At 38.2% G+C, this 16,853-nt stretch overlaps 1 protein-coding gene across 6 annotated transcripts in view; it reads right to left on the bottom strand.

Moving 5' to 3' along the window:
• Positions 1-4,780: 4,780 nt before the first annotated feature.
• The window catches only part of pcbp3.S (poly(rC) binding protein 3 S homeolog), a 28,357-nt gene continuing 16,284 nt past the window's right edge, over positions 4,781-16,853 (bottom strand). For 4 of the 6 annotated variants that reach the window (XM_018248034.2, XM_018248033.2, XM_018248031.2 and 1 more), the window contains 5 exons: positions 15,506-15,547; positions 15,110-15,185; positions 14,727-14,782; positions 13,730-13,899; positions 10,579-11,219 (listed from right to left, as the gene is read on the bottom strand). In XM_018248034.2, coding sequence (XP_018103523.1) covers positions 10,865-11,219; positions 13,730-13,899; positions 14,727-14,782; positions 15,110-15,185; positions 15,506-15,547 — 699 coding nt within the window. In that variant the 3' untranslated portion in view covers positions 10,579-10,864. 6 annotated transcript variants of the gene reach the window in all.

Genomic DNA, 16,853 nt, shown 5'->3' on the forward strand with positions numbered 1-16,853 from the left:
ATATAACCTATTAAAAAGTTGAGCATTTTGTAAAGAAAATACCCTCAGACTCGTGTGTATTTATTTTAAACATTTGCAAAGCTTCAAAACCAACCTCCTCCCTGTAGGAACCATGAGTACATGACAGAAGGTATGCAAAGATATCAGCCTTAAGTTCCTGAGAAATGATCATTTGGCAAATACTATTGTCCTTAGTTTTAATAGCACCACAGAGGTTACTATTCCCTGTGCCAGAGGTGCTTGCAGAGATAGGGTCCTGCCTGCCTCTTTATTGCTCTAGTGTGCATGTCTATTGAGTATATCTAGCTTGCAAAGCTTTTAAAGGTAATGTAAAGGCAAAAAAATAAAATCCCATTTTTACTTTCTTTACTAAAAAAAAGTTTATCTCCAATATACTTTAATTAAAAAATGTGTACCGTTTTTATAAGAAACCTGACTGTATGCAGTGACATTCTCCCTTCATTTACTGCTGTGGATAGGAATTGTCAGACGGCCACTAACAATCAAACTTATGAACAGCAGGGGGAGCCCCCGTCTTACTTCCCAGCCATGCAGAACTCAAGCAGCTTTGTTTATGATGATCCCTAAGCAGCCCAGACCACACTGAGCATGTGCACAGTCTTAGTCTTGCAAACATGTTTAACAAAGTTACAAGATGGTGACCCCCTGTAGCCAACTTTGAAAGCATAAATCATTTATTTGATTAGGCTTGTGGTGCAGTAAGTTCATGTTTATATTTAGTATACAAAATACAGCATTTCTAGCCTTATTCTATTTTAGACTTTACATGCCCTTTAAAGATGGAACCGCATAATAATAGCAATCTGATATCAGTAACCCAAACAAATCACTGTTTTTGGTAGAAATCATATTTCTACATGGCAAATAATTGACTAATAGGTGTAGTAGAGTCCAAACAATCATGACATACATGCAGCCGAGTAATTGAATCATTAATTGAGGATTAGTCAAAATAATAATAGCTTGTTCCAAATAAGAGCAGTGTGGAGTTCAGTTAGTGAGCTCATTCATTCTGTGAAAAAAACAGGTGTCAATTCCAGCCCTTATTTAAGGAAGGAATGAGCAAATGTTGTGCATGATGGTTATAGTGTATTTCTTTTTGAAAATCTGAGTAAAATGGCTTGTTCAGGACATTGCTTAGAAGAACAGCATACTTTGATTAAAAAGTGGATTGGAGAGGGGAAAACATATAAAGTGCAGAAAATGATAGGCTGCTCAGCTAAAATCATCTCAAATGCTTCAAAATAACAACCAAAACCTGAAAAACTGAGGAAAATGGAAAACTACCATCCGAATGGATAGAAGAATAGCCAAAATGGCAAAGACTCAACCAATGATCAGCTACAGGAAGATCAAAAAACATGTATAGTTACCTGTGAGTAATGTTACAATTAGAAGACACCTATGTGAAGCCAAGCTATCGGCAAGAAGCCCCTGCAACGTCCCATTGTTGAAAAAAAAAAAAACGGTGCCGAAAGAGGTTCCAATTTGCTAAAGAACACAATGGGGTATATTATATCAGAGTGAAGTTAGAGATCACAGTCTACTAGAGTGAAATTCCGACACTCTCCATTCATTTCTATGGGATTTTAAGAATAGTATTTATCAAGGGGTGAAAGTTCACCCCTTGATAAATATGCCTTTTCAGAAGAAATTAATGGAGAGTGTTGGAATTTCACTGGGGCAATCTCTAACTTCACTCTTTGATAAATATACCCCATTGACTGGCCAAGATGAAAGCAAGATTGTTCTCTTTGGGTCTAGGGGCCAGACACTGAATTCCAATCACAGTACAGCGTGAAGACAGTGAAGCATGGTGGCACAAGCATCATGATATGGGGATGTTTCTCATACTATGGTGTTGGGCCTATTTATCACATACCAGAGACCATGGATCAGTTTCAATACATCAAAATACTTGAGGAGGCCATGTTACCTTATGCTGAAGAGGAACCCAAACACACCAATAAATGAGTAACATCTTGGTTCCAGAACAAAAAGAATGACTGGAGTGGCTAGCCCAATCCCCGGACCTTAATCCAATAGAAAACTCATGGGGTGACATAAAAAATGCTGTTTCTGAGGCAAAAGCAAGAAATGCAGAAGAATTGTGGAATGTAACAGGTGGCAGAAGTTGGTGGACTCCATGCAACACAAGCTTAACTAAAGAGGTAGCTAGAAATGTTGTACATTATGTTTTGGGCTTCTATACCAGACCAAGACAACCACAGGCCATTTAGCAGTAAAGATCTGTGTCTCCAAAGATGCCCCAGTAGCTCCCCATCTTCTTTTCCACTCACAATATACAGTACACAAAGAATATAAATGTCACAAAATAAGGCTGATCAGTAATTATTACTGATAATTACTACACAGCAACTCAGAAACCAGTGCAACAAGCACCAGAATTTAATAATCAGCCCTGTAGCATCAGCTTATATTACAGACAAACCTTATTTTCTGCTTCTCAACAGCTGCTCAGAGCCCACTGAGGATGTGAGTGTCACAGACACTTTCCAAGATGGTGACCCCCCGTGACAAGTTTGAAGTCCTGGATCATTGCTGCTATTGACAAGCTGAAACTTTAGGCTGGTGCAATAAGTGCAGTATATAAAACATGGTATTTTAACCAGTAATTTTTAGGGTTTAGTTCTAGTTTAACCAAATTGCTATTCTGAACACAACTGTACTTAGAATTATCTATTTAAATACCAGGAAGCCTTGTGAGAGTGTAGCCATGTTAGAAGGAAAGTAGACACCTCTTCTTTCCTACATATTCATCGTTAACTCCGATACAGTAACACATTTTCATGCATCGGACCACCATACTCAAAACCCCCCATTTTTTTAGCAATAAATATATTTTCAAAATTCGTGCCATCTCTTCAGGACTGAGCAGGAGACAGAACTGCTCCATGGGCTCACTATCCTGAGCAGTCAGGTGATCTATAATAAGCCTCCCAGCAACAAATAACTTTATATGCACATAACTTGTTTTGGTGTGAGAATGACCCGTTTCAACTACACATGGTCTGATTAAGCTGGAAGCTGGAGGTTGGTATGCCTACAATACCATAATGGTTACTATACATAGTACCAAACTAGAGGTGGTTTGATGTCATTATAAATAGGGTAATTTAAGATTAGACATCTAATTTGCATTTTGTTCGGCCAAACATGCTTCCTTTACATTCCAGACCCAGCTTCTTCAATGTATTGCCAAGCCAGCCCATGGCTTTAAGGTGGCCATAGACAGGGAGAACATTGAAGTAGGCAATATCAGTCTGATCAGATTGTGGGCCCTATCAGAACGGAGGCCAAACGGGCGGTTGGATCGTAGGACCGTATCAACGAAAAGATGCGGCCACGATCCAACGGGATTTTTTAACCTGCCCGATCGGCATCTGGTCGACTTCCAGCTAGGGCTCTACACATGGGCTGATAAGCTGCTGACTTTGTTTGTCGGCAGCTTTTATAGGGCCATTTGTGGGGGCCTTTAGCCTCGTTTCAGTAGCCAACCACTGTGGTAGGCTGTAAATATACTTTGAAGGCAGAAAAAAGAAAGTTGTACAGAATGTGGGGAGAATTCCAGAGAACGGGTGCAGCCCTAGCAAAGTTTTGATTGAGAGCAAGAGATGGTAGTGAGCATTAGTGAAGGGGCAGTACTAGTTGAGGAGTCAGTAGTGGATAGTAAAAAGTGGTTTGGAGAGTACCGGGAGATGAATTTGGAGATTTAAGAGGGGCAGAAATATAAACTGCTTTGAATGTGAAGGTCTTTAGTTTGCCTTTTATTCTGAAAGGTAATGGAAGCCAGTGCAGGGATTGGCAGTTGTAGAGGTGTAGAAGCTTTGGGGCATTATTATGAGTTGGCAAGTCACTGGAGGGGAAGGTCAACAAATCAAGCGTTATTATAGAAGTCAAAGTGCAATATGAGTTTAGGTGAAAACCTACATGATTTAGTAAGTGGCTGGAAACTAGGAGTGAAGGACAGGGCCAAATCAAGGATAACCACAAGAATGGGTATGAGGAGAGGGAGTGGTTAACTGGGATAGATACTTCTGGGATATTATGGGGAAGACAAACTCCATATCAGGGAGAACTGACAGGATATCTAAAGAGTGTAGCTCTATAGGACAATCTAAATGTATAGCAGTCCTATACGTTTGCAAAGACATTGAAAGCAAAAGACTGTTTTAAATATGTAATTTTATTTAAATTGTATATATATTTAGTAACAGAAAACTGTACAGCACTAATCCTGCATAAAAATTAAAAATCTCAAAAAAATTGTTTTAGCATAATATACCTTGAAAGAGACCGATAGTGTTCTTTAAATGGAAAGAATGTATTACAGCACATGTACGGTATCTGATGTGCATTAGGAGTAATTTGTTACATTAAGGATGAATGTTACAGTTGTTTTAAAGAATAGACTGTGATTTGGTTGTTCAGCATGCTGGCAAAACACCTAAAGATAAAGCTGCTCGGATGAGTAGTAAACCGTCTTCAATAATTACTCAGCAAACCCAGTTTTTTTTTTTAATTACTTATATTAGATATACATGACCTGGATGAATGAAAATCTTCCTAGTCATTCACCTAAAGATAATTCTGGGGAATTTGGGCAGTACACAAAAGCTTTAATCTTGGAGCTCTAAAGAACACTACAAATTAATTCATGTTAAAAGTGATCTTTACTAAAACTGAACATAAGCAATGAATGCAGCCAGTGAATAAGGGACAAAGAAGAAAGGCCACACAAGTTCCAGTCCGTCTTTATTTACTTGTTTTCTGAAAAATTCCTGACATTACAGAACTAAATTGAAATGCATTTATTACCTCACTCTTTACAATGTGACTTTAAAAAAAAAAAAATTCATAGGGTACAAGACAAACTTTTAGAAAACTAAAATCTGTTATCAGCAGGTTTTAACAGCTGGAAGGGGAAAAACGTAATTAAAAATATCCAAAAAAAAAAAATGACCGCGTGGAAGAGGGAAAGCGAAAGGAAACCGTTTGCAAACTAGTTAAAACCTGAAAAAAGGCTGTTTGCAGGGATGTGCAGACTGACAGTGAGCTAAACAGAAGGAGATGCTGAAGACGTCTAACTGCTTCCCATGCCACCAGCTTCAGAGGAAAGCCTGAAAGACAAAAAAAGGAAAAGATTAAACATTTTCACTTCTTATACTGGATTCTTCATGATAACCTGACCTATATTTCCTTGGAGCGAGATGTGAATAAAGGAATGTACCATTAGGTTAAAATAATTATATATACTGCCCCTAAGAAATTTACAGTAGTACATAGATAAAATTATTTAATACTACTTCTACATTTATGGGGCTTTCAACTTGATTTGTCATGCAACTAACAAGACATTGTGCAGACACAGTAAATGCAATGCTACACAATGCAAGTGACTGGAAGCCAGTGTGTGACTGCCCCATTATGATAGAAAGGAATGATGTGCTCAAGACAGATCTGCAGTCCGTTCATGCCTTGTACAAGGGCAGTTTTGATATCTGTATATAGAAGCTAAAACGGAACTTGGGGTGCTGTTCCTGCTACAATGGGGTGTTCCATTTGTAGAAACTAAGAGGGAACTTGGGGTGCTATTCCTGCTACAATGTGATGTTCCATTTGTAGAAACTAAGAGGGAACTCGGGGTGCTGTTCCTGCTACAATGGGATGTTCCATTTGTAGAAACTAAGAGGGAACTCGGGGTGCTGTTCCTGCTACAATGGGATGTTCCATTTGTAGAAACTAAGAGGGAACGCGGGGTGCTGTTCCTGCTACAATGGGATGTTCCATTTGCAGTCAGACCATGTCACACTCACATCTAGGGTTTTAAGGGATTATAATTAGGAACACACATTTTTTGGGATTCAGCCAAATTCCAGACCTTTCACAAAGGATTCATCTAAATCCTGAATCAGCCAGCCTTCTAGCAAGTTAGGCTAGGTTGCAAAAGTGCTTTGAATTAAAAATAAGAGAATAGCAAAAATTAATTTTAAAGGTTTACTTATCCTTTAAAGTCACTAACTCAGAGTTAGAGAGCTGCAAAGCAGGAAGTAGAGTTCTAGCTATTATGTTGGACATCCAGTCACTCCAGCCTTTATACATTACATTTTGCCCAATAACTATATCAGAAACATTTTTTATTTTACACAGCCTATTTACCCAGTTTTATTTATACAATGAATTGCCCCCTTAATGGAATGCATTTTAGTTTGCAGTAAATAACATTTCCCAAATTACGGAGGAAAGCTCAAACATTATGCAAGTTATGAATGATGGGAAGGAAGCACATGACTTTCGAAGATGAAACCATGACAAAATGACCACATGGAGGTTATAGTCTAGTAAACTGCTTTACAAATGTGATTTCTGTCAGTAAGCAAGAGGGGATGAGCCATTGATTAAATTATATAATATACAAGTAAAAGCCAACGTCTGGTGTAAGTGACTAGATTAGTGCAAGCGTTTCCACTGTAGTGATAAAGAAAACAGGCTGAATTTGGGAAGCAGAAAGTGTGCAGGGGACAGCAGCAAGAAGCAGCACTTCATTAAAGGGGATGTCAACGCTTGTTACTGCATAATGAATCTTCTAGTTTACTCCTAAATAAACAATGTAGCAGACGTGATCTGATCTGATTGACCGGAATAGACTTCTGCTAAAATCAGTAGTTTATAGAGACAGATGCGGATTTCAATACATTGCAGTTGTGTAAAAGGCAAAAGCTGCTGGTAGTTATCCAAACCCTTTTGGGTGGAATGCCTTTTAATGTACAATCTGACTTATGACATACAAAGGGGAATGTGATTAGTGCAGGATTATTCTTCAGAAATTCATCTGACATCAATAAACATATTTGTTACTTGCACGTGAGCATTACAGTTTGTGAAAACTACATGATCGTTTTATTATAGAATACCATTAAAAGCAAATTAAGCTTTATATATTCCCACTGTATAAAGGGAAGATCAACGCCGCTTGGGCCTGAAATAGTGTCCAGAAACTGAATATTGTGTCCACTTATTAAACCAGCAAGTTATTCTGTTGCAACACATTGAATTTGGGAATGGGGGTGGTTAGGTCCATGCAGCATATGCTAAAGGCAATGATACACAGTAGATTTTGCCGTCTGTGTTTGATCGCAGCAACACACCATTCCTTGACGCCTCCCCATCCGCAGACATGCAAATCAGCTGTCAACTCACCCAGTATTTAATTATGAGAAAACTTAAAGGGGGTACTCAACACAAACACAACTTAAAGGGATTCTTTCATGACTTTTAGGATGTCATGTGTTTCCAGAAAGAGCCAGCACTTTAGGATGGAACTGTTTTCCGACAGGCTGTTTCTCCTACTCAATGTAACTGAAGGAGTCGCAGTGGGACCTGGATTTTACTATTGAGTGTTGTTCTGAGATCTACCAGGCAGCTGTTATCTTGTGTTAGGGAGCTGCTATCTGGTTACCTTCCCATTGTTCTGTTATTGCTAGGGGGAAAGGGGATATCACTCCAACTTGCAGTACAGCAGTAAAGAGTGACTGAGGTTTATCAGAGCACAAGTCACATGACTGGGGGCAGCTAAGAAACTGACGATATGTGTAGCCCCATGTCAGAATACAAAACGAAATACAAAAAAAAAAATCATGAAATGTCTGCATATTTTTTAAGTTGATGAATATTGCAAATTTGCACTTTTCAAAAAGCTTGTTTGTGTGGAGTTCCCCTTTAAAGGCAGCACTTAGAATTGATACAGTTGTTGGGAATATTCCAAATGCTTCTGGTAAATGTATCAACTAATGTAGCCACTAAATGTATTGTAACGGTTCAGAATCTGCCCCTGAATTACTGAGCTACCAGTCACCATAGCATCAGTTAGTAGTGCCGGAGAATTCTGCATGTTTCGCAAAATTAATTTAGTTTCTTTTAATGGTTTGCAACAGTTCTCCAAGCCTAGCCCCCTGCTGATCTGTCTGACTACTGTTACTTTGTATCAACAGCCATCTGTCCTCAGCCTGCATCCTCCAAACCCCACAATTCCCTGCACATAAGATTTCAATAGGGAAAGGGACATCCCAATGCAATGCATTGTGGGTTATGCAATTCCTAAATGCTGGCTGTAAGCTGTGGAGAGGTTGTTACTGTAACACTGTTTAGTCCCTCCTTCCCAGCCAGGTTTTTAAATGATGCAGAAAGAGAAGAACTGTTGAACAACTGGATTTCAGCATTGAAAATGGCATTTATTCTTACTTATTGAAGAAACAGGTAACTGTGATTGGTATATTAGGGGTTTCTGTGTTATGTGGGCCTCTATCACATTTTGGTGTGGAAGCCAGAGTTCCCCTTTGAATGCTACTTTAAGAATTAGCCGAGCACGTTTCCTCTGCAGCAATTGCAATGTTAAATGGAGGCAATGTGGGACGTTTGGTTGTTCACCGTTACAGATTCACAGGCAACAAAACATCCCGTGTCATTGCACAGTCACAAATATTTGTCATTTGACACGTCGGCGATGTTCAAATCACATGGTTTATTGCTTACATGAAGCTAAGCTTAGGGGTCTTTATTGCCATGTAATAATTATCCATATTAATTACTAATAAGCTTTATATTGTGACATTTCTATTCTGTGTACTGTATATTGTGAGCGAGTCCCTAATCTCCGTTATATTGTGAGTGGGTCCCTAAGATCAGTAAGTGACAGTAGCACAGAGCTTGTGCAGTGAATCAGCAGAAAAGATGGGGAGCTACTGGGGCATCTTTGGAGACACAGATCTTTACTGCTAAAGGGCTTTGGTTGTCTGGGGATGGCACAGAAGCCCAAAACAGAATGTACAACATTTCTACTTCTTTAGTTTAACTTTCCTTGTCCTTTAAGCAGATTTTCTCTTTAAAATGAAGATATGCACATATCAGTATTTAACATGTAATTGTGTGTCTTCCGCAACTCAATATATGCAGTTATTTACTCAATTGATTTTCCTTAAATAACCAAACGTGTAATTAAAAAATAGAATGCACTTACAACTTGCCAGTTTAACTTTAATAAGAGGCCAATACAGCGGAGTACGTAGATATTACTGCCAAACCACAAGTCCATTTAATAACATATAAAACAAAATGGCTGTAATCATCATAAGCCACATTCCCAGTAACACAACAGTAACTTTCATGTACTTTCAGTTAATTTTCATGTTCACATAATCTGAACTGGTCAGAAACAATTTAAGATTCACTTGTTTGGTCAAACTGCCAAAATCAATTGGGCCACAACAAGTTAGCGAAAGTCCCAACAGACCCAACAACTGGAGCATAATAGGGTGGCTAGCAAGACACATCAGTAAATTAATGCATCAACACAATAATGAGTTAGTCATTTAGTTCTACCGGATGTCAGACAGGTCCAATAAGCCGTCAGCTGCTTTTATTGGCCCCTTTACAGGTCATCACCTCCCTTGGACATTAATTTTGTTTACTTTTGTAATGGAAAAGGCATAGCAACTCACCTTGAAACCTATGGCATAAACACGTTTTGCGCAGAACAGTGCAATGGTCCCACTGGTCACCACCAAGTCTGCTTTACACAGTTTCCCTGTTAAACCACTATGAGAAGCTGTACAGGGCACATGGGCTATTGGAATACGAGGCATTTGGAGAACTGCTGTGCTGGGACAGTCAAATGGAGTTCATTTTCAAAATCTATTTTAAGCAAAACAGCAGACCAGATTTCCACTCAGGGTGGTTATAATCGACTCCTGGCACAATTGTTGCATATAGTACGCTTTTGTAGCCTGGCTAGTAAAGGAGGTCAAAACTTAAAGGGTATCTTGTGAAAATGAAAATTTAATATAAGCTTCAGCATAGTGAAACAAGAAACTTCCTTAATACAATCAATTATATTCTGCATTGTTTCTGAAATAATCAAGTTTATCTTCACTGTCCCTCCCTTAGCATCTGTTTCTCTTCATTTTCTTCTCATAGCAGATGGGTGTCCAATATAACTTATAGGGGGGTTCCTTTCCCATCAGATGTTTTAGAGCTCATTCAAATAACCGATTCCAGTACAAACAGAATCTAACAAAAAAAAAACTGCCTTTTGCACAAATTCTGCATGTAGAGAGACATGATGTCTGGTGATTTTAATAGAGTGAGCTCTAATACATCTTCTAGGCAAAAAGGAGCCCCCCTATAAGATATATTGGATCATTCATCTGAAACCCAACTGCTGCATGAAGACAGAATGAAGAGAAACAGATGCAGAGAGAGGAATAGTGAACATAAACTTATTTTCAGTAACGGTACAGAATTATTAATAGATTGTGATTTCGCAATAGATCCCCATTAAACAGAATGTAATGTAACCTAATTAAAAGGAAATTTACTCCATTATACAGAAATCATTTAAAAGGCTAAATAATGCACACAAAAAAAGATCATTGAGAGGAAGAAATAAGTAAAGCATTTGTCTAGGAGGATATTATGATTATCAAGGCATTCATAGAAAGCCCCTCCCCATCCAACCCAATAAAAAGTGCAACTATAGCCTTTGTTGTTAAAGCGATGGCTGTTTTTATTATTAATTAAAACCACTCACAGTCAATGCTTACATTTCCAAATGGTGAATGAAGTTATGAACAACGGCTAACACTACTGGCGGGTTACAACGAGAAAGGCAAGCGGGAAACTAATCTTTTTCAGTCAGTAATTAACATCCAATTGTGGGTACAGCTCATCACTAGCATTTAAAGAACTACAATGAATTTAACAGAAACACTATTTAATGTGGACAAAAATGAAATACAAAAGGTTCTTATCTAAGACGATGGGAATTTCAGTAGGGAGAAAACCGCTGCTTTTCCGATTTCACTTTAGAGTAGAGCTGGGCGGCAGAGGAAGATGAGGTAGAGGAGGAGGCGGTGGACACGACATTAAGAGCCAGGAGCGGGACGGGTTTCATGTCAAGCAGATTGGAGACACAAGGGACAGTCGAGGGAGTGGGAAGGCTGGAAGGTGGATCCGAGGATGAGGAAGAGGAGGTGGAGGCTGAGGAGGGTTCACAAGCCCCGGCTGTGGAGGTGATCACCAGAGAGGAAGGGGCAGCGGAGGAAAGGGTGGAGGGTTGAGAGATGCTGAGGTGGTCAGGGGTCGTGGCACTCTGGGAAGAGGAGGGTTTAGCGCTTTCTAGACTGTAACAGAGGAAAAAGAAAAAAAAGGGAACAAAACAAAAACGGGTGGGTGGGAGGGCAGGAACAAACGGAGGAGCACAGGAGGATAACAATGGAAGCCAAATGCAAACTAAGTGCTCTCTGCATTTACTACTCTCAATACACATATACTAACTACATTAGCAATAACTCCAGACTGGAACATTGTCTACATTAGTCGCACACGGACAAATCTCTACTGCAGGCGGCTACTCTCCCTAAAATGCCTTCTGGTGGGTGATTCATATTCTTGCTGGCGGGAAGGCATTTCGGGGAGATTTAGTCACCTGCAGTAGAGAAGATTTGTCGCTGGGCAACTAATCTCCCCCATCTGCCATCAGCCTAAAGGTAGTCTGCCTCTAGAATAAAATATACTAAATGTTACACAAAGTTCTCATACACCAATAGATATTAAACCTTTTCCACCTATAGAACGATCATTCCCTGCAATCCAGGGAACAATTCCCCCATCTTTGGCTGGCAGTCATGTAACTCCTCTCTCACCTAGGTCCATGTCAGTGAAGGATTTAAGGAATCCCAAATGCTTTCCATAGAATCCGTGCCCCACCCACACGGGAAAGAGGGGACGTGCCACAAAAGTGTGATTAGGCCTTGTTCACACTGGCTTTTTCATTAGTTTACAGATTCAGGTCGAGTGTTAAATTGCATATATTGGGGTATATTTATCAGAGATTGAAGTTAAAGATCACCACAATCCACTAGAGTGAAATTCCGCCACGCTCCATTCATTTGTATGGGATTTTTATAAAAATAATTAAAAAAAAAAAAAAAATATCAATGGGTAAAAGTGAAAATTCCCCCTTTGATAAATCCGCCTTACAAAATCCGATAGAATTGAATGGAGTGGAGGCATTTCACTCTAGCAGACTGTGATAAATATACCCCATTGTGTTAATATGCCTTCATAAACCAAATCCAACCCTCCTGTTTTTGCAACACGGGAATGCAATAAAAACATTTTTTCAATTAGCGGATGTGTTTAGGCACACTCACCGAGTCTTACATGTACAAAAAGAAAGCCCGTGTGCAAAAGTCCTAAAAACAGGTTGTATTCCCTCAGATTTTCATATTATCGAGCCTCAATGTATAAACTGGTTTACATAATGAAAATGTTAAAGTTGCAACGTTATTTGTAAGTGTAATTGCAGTATTTATCAGATTCTGGGATCTGCAACTCTTAAAACAAAAAAAAAACAAATGTAGCAGAAGTCAGGTCTCCTCCAGATCTGTTAAGGTCTCTTTCTGTTTAACTAAACAGGGTTGTTCAGCATCCAACACTGTTTGGTCAAGTTTTTAGATCGTTACCCCTTTTAGATAGTGTCCCCTTTTCTAATACGGACGTTTCATGCCTACTTGTGGTGTTCTAAATGGATACATTAGTCGATACATTGCTTATATTTGTCCCTGCTCAGCAGTAATTGTTCAGTATAAAAATAAAAACTGGGAAAATAGATAGGCTGTGCAAAGTATATAATGTTTCTATAGCCAAAAAATGTAATGTATAAAGGCTGGAGTGACTGGATGTGTAACATAATAGCCAGAACACTACTTCCTGCTTTTCAGCTCTCTTTGTTTCCACTGATCATCCAGTGACTCCAGCCTTTATACATTATATTTTTGGCTAACTATATTAGAAACATTTTGTATTTTCAGAAAAACCCCCGCATTTAACCTTCCACACAAACTTAAAATAGGCAGCACATTACTATACAGGAGGTGAGCTCTGGACAAGCAACAACCATACATGAGCACAGCTTACATATGGCATTTACTCCAGTCATGACTACAACTCATGTATCTATTTTCTCAGGCTAATTATGTGATCAGAAAGCACACGTAGGGGCTTATTTATTAAGGGTCGAATTGAAAATTCAAATTTTTTTTTATGGTCAACTGTCAAATTCAAATAGGGAATTATTATTATTGAGATTTATCATATTCTGGCCCTTAAAGAATTAGAATACTAAAACCTGCTGAATTACTGTATAAGTCAATGGGAGAAGCGCAGTGAACAATTTGGAGTGGTTTGTAGCCAGTTTTTTCCCCCAGAGAATAGTTTGATCAAATTTGAGTTGGTAAAATTAGTCTGAGTTTAATATATTCAATTTTTTAAATAAATCGAATATTCGAATTTCAAGTTAAATCTAATTCATGCGAGTTACAAAAAAAACGAAACCATGAATTCTAAATTCGAATACTGATAAATGTGCCTCTTAATATTTGAGAGCAAGCCAGTAAGTCAGTTTGAGCTTGAAGGAGGTACAGAACACTAGTTCTGTACAGATATCCAGTCACTACTTTACATACAAAAGTTCTGCACCACAAAGAGGAGCAATGCAAAGGCCAGACATATCTATTGTAGGCACAGGAAGGCAAGTTTTGTTAAAACCATTCTGGACCTCCAGAAATGAGCAGCCAGTAGCTGGCTGCTCATAGCACAAGCTGATTCTGTTACGACTGAAATGTCTTACCTGACATTAATAAGGTACTGGGCCAAACTAATGCTGGCTGTGGATCCAGTGATGGTCACCTGGCGATCATTTGAGCCCTCCACAGGGTTAGCTATTTTTATCTGAGCCCCAGACATCTGGCGAATTTCATTTATTTTAGCTCCCTGCCGTCCAATGATACAACCGATGAGCTGAAAAAGAAGTCATCGTTACTACAGCGGTGTCTTTTAAAAGGGATAGTAAAACATCCTTAGAAAAAGAATTGTATTTCAGCATCAACACACATTCCTTCAGTGCCTTAACCAACTGCATCACTGGAACTTGTCCCAGCATAGTGTTGCATCCCTCTTAGTGAATACAGAACTTGGCAGCCATCATCTTAGCTGGGTCACTTCTATTCTAAGTCTGGATCTTTGATTGGGGTAGCAGCAGCATCAGTACTAAAGCTTGAGTTATCTTCCAGTGAAAATGCACTTATTTTCAGCTTATTGTAGTGGATTGTCAACAGTTCAATATGACTGCCAAAAACACTGCACAGCTGTGCAATTCTGGGGATGTACAGTTAAATTAAGCAAAGATTCAGCAATGCAGGAGTTATAAGGACCGGTGCTGAAATAAATACTATATACATGATACTGCCTTGAAAACATTTTTTTTTACATTTCTCTATATTGACTTAAAACACCGTATAACGGATAAACTTTATACAAACTGGATAAATAGTTCACTACACCATTTGTCAGTTTTCAGGCATAAATATTACTTTGTATGGCAGCAGCCCAGAAAGACCATGATCAGTAAAAAACAGTGAACCATTATATATTTAAAAAAAAAAAAAAATAAGATAAAATCCAACAATGATTTAAGTTAGAGAGCTAAATTACAGCCAATTTTCGAAGACCAAGAATTTAGGCAAACAGATGAAGAGTTGTTGCATTGAGAATTCTCAATATGCTAATTTATGAATGTGCAAAGCTATTCTATAGCATTAAAAGCATAAAAGATAACAAATACATACATCATTTGGAATGGTGAGTTCATGGGAAGTCGCCTGAGCTGAAGCATCAATCCCACCTAAAATCAGAAAGTAATAAAGATTGAGGATGATCAGGACAAACACGCTATGAATTTGAAATTGCTTTAAAAAACAAGCAACTACAGAAAAATGCAATTGAAAAGATTTGAATCGGTTACATCTCATACAGAAGCCTGCAGTGAATTTAGCAGTCATGATTTTTTTAAATTCCTAAGAATGCAAGATTTTCCAAGACCTCTTTATATGCCACTGTAATATTAATCAAACTCCAAAGCATATCATAAAGTAGAATATTTTGAAAAGCAATAGTTGTGAAAGACAGCTGTGAGTCCCATTGTATTTATTTAGTAAGCATAGATTCTTACCACTGAATCCAGTGTTGCCACTATGGGACATAGGAAAGTGGGACTGCTGCATTGCTAGTTGGTGCAACTTGGTCAGCTAAGGAAGAAAGACAATTCAACAAACTTCATTGAAGAATTATAAGTTACAAGCACGGCAACTGTTCTGAAATAAACGCCAGGAGGCACAGGCATGCCTGAAATTTGCACAAAAGCAAAAGGAATAAGGCCAGATTTTGTTTGAGAGAATATTAAACTTTAGTGTGCTCAAGCACTCTTATGCAATACACTAGACAACATTAAGATGCTGCACAGGTTATAGTCTGAACATTTTGGTTAAAACAGAGATTAAAAAATGTTCTATATGAAAAGCTGGTTAGGTAAGCCTTTAGTAAAATATATGTATATATCAAAACTTACATCAGGCTGAGGAATGGCATACTGTCCTTGAATGGTATAAGCCTACAAGAAAAAAAAAATGCATGTTATGAAACAGAAGACTATATAGTTCAGTAAAGTTACTGGCTTATGTGGGGAAGAAATGCTATCAATATGCAGTCCTATATTTTAAACTGGTAATCTTTAGCCAAAATTATTTTACCATTTACAGGCAGAATAGCTGTATGGAAGAAGGCTCTTAAGAATGTAAAATTAGGACACATTCCAGATTTAATCTACGGTAAAATGTAAACAATTAAAAGAAAATTAAAAAAACTTTAATTTGCCATTTAGCAAGAGGATAGTGCATTTGCAGATGGGGTGGGGAAGAGCGGATGAAAAAAATAAATAAACACAGCTCAACCTCTTACTTTTAGATTTAATCAACTCAGTATGACAAAATAATTTGCCCCTTGCAAAGAACTAAAACTCATTACAGTCAGGTAGGTGAATGCTGTAGGGCAATGACGGTGAAAAAATAAAAGGATACCGAGAATGGTCTCAAAACACATATCACTCAGATATCCATGCAAAGGCATTTTTGAGTGATTACATGATTGGAAGTGTACTAGCCAGGCCAATTCTTAGTATTAAAAAAACAGAGCAACAAATAAAGTGTGTCACTGGACCTTAAGTGAAGAAGAGAAAGATATGTATGCTTGTAGAACAAGTCAGTACTATATTTGTGCCAAAAAAAATTGCTTTAGTATGTGTAAATTAGATGAAGAGGCCTTATACATACTTGTTCAACATGAGCTCAATAAATAGGGCTTGCGTGGAACACTTTTTGCCCATAGTTTTAATTACGAAAAAAAAAACCCCACTATGGTATGTTATTTCTTACGCTAAACAGGGAAAGTAGGCTACTAGTATACAACCAACTCCCTTTACCTTTTGTTGCGAATGATATGAAAGCAGGGATGTGTGCACTGGTAATCCATTTATATACCTTGCATACACCAATTGTAGTAGCTTCAGTTTCCCAGTTTACTTCAAAAAAGGAAACTCATGATTTGTGGGAAACAAAAAGCCAATTCTTTCAACATATGTTGAACAAAGGAGCATACTGCCCCTTTTCACTGCACACTGGACTTTTGATACTTCTGCTTAATAATCAGCATGTTGCCAAAATATCCAAAACTACCTTTATACTGGAGTCAATATGAATTTTAGCTGGTAAAAGAATTTGAATCCTGTAAAAATGTGAAAGGACAATTTTCTTCTATTGCACCATTCACATGCTTTACCTGCAAAGATTGAGAATGACTGCAGTACAAAGGTATTTAGATGTTTTCCCCTTGTGCCCCCCTTTACATATACTAGAAACCAA

This window comes from Xenopus laevis, chromosome 2S (genome assembly GCF_017654675.1).
Source record: "Xenopus laevis strain J_2021 chromosome 2S, Xenopus_laevis_v10.1, whole genome shotgun sequence".
NCBI lineage: Eukaryota > Metazoa > Chordata > Amphibia > Anura > Pipidae > Xenopus > Xenopus laevis.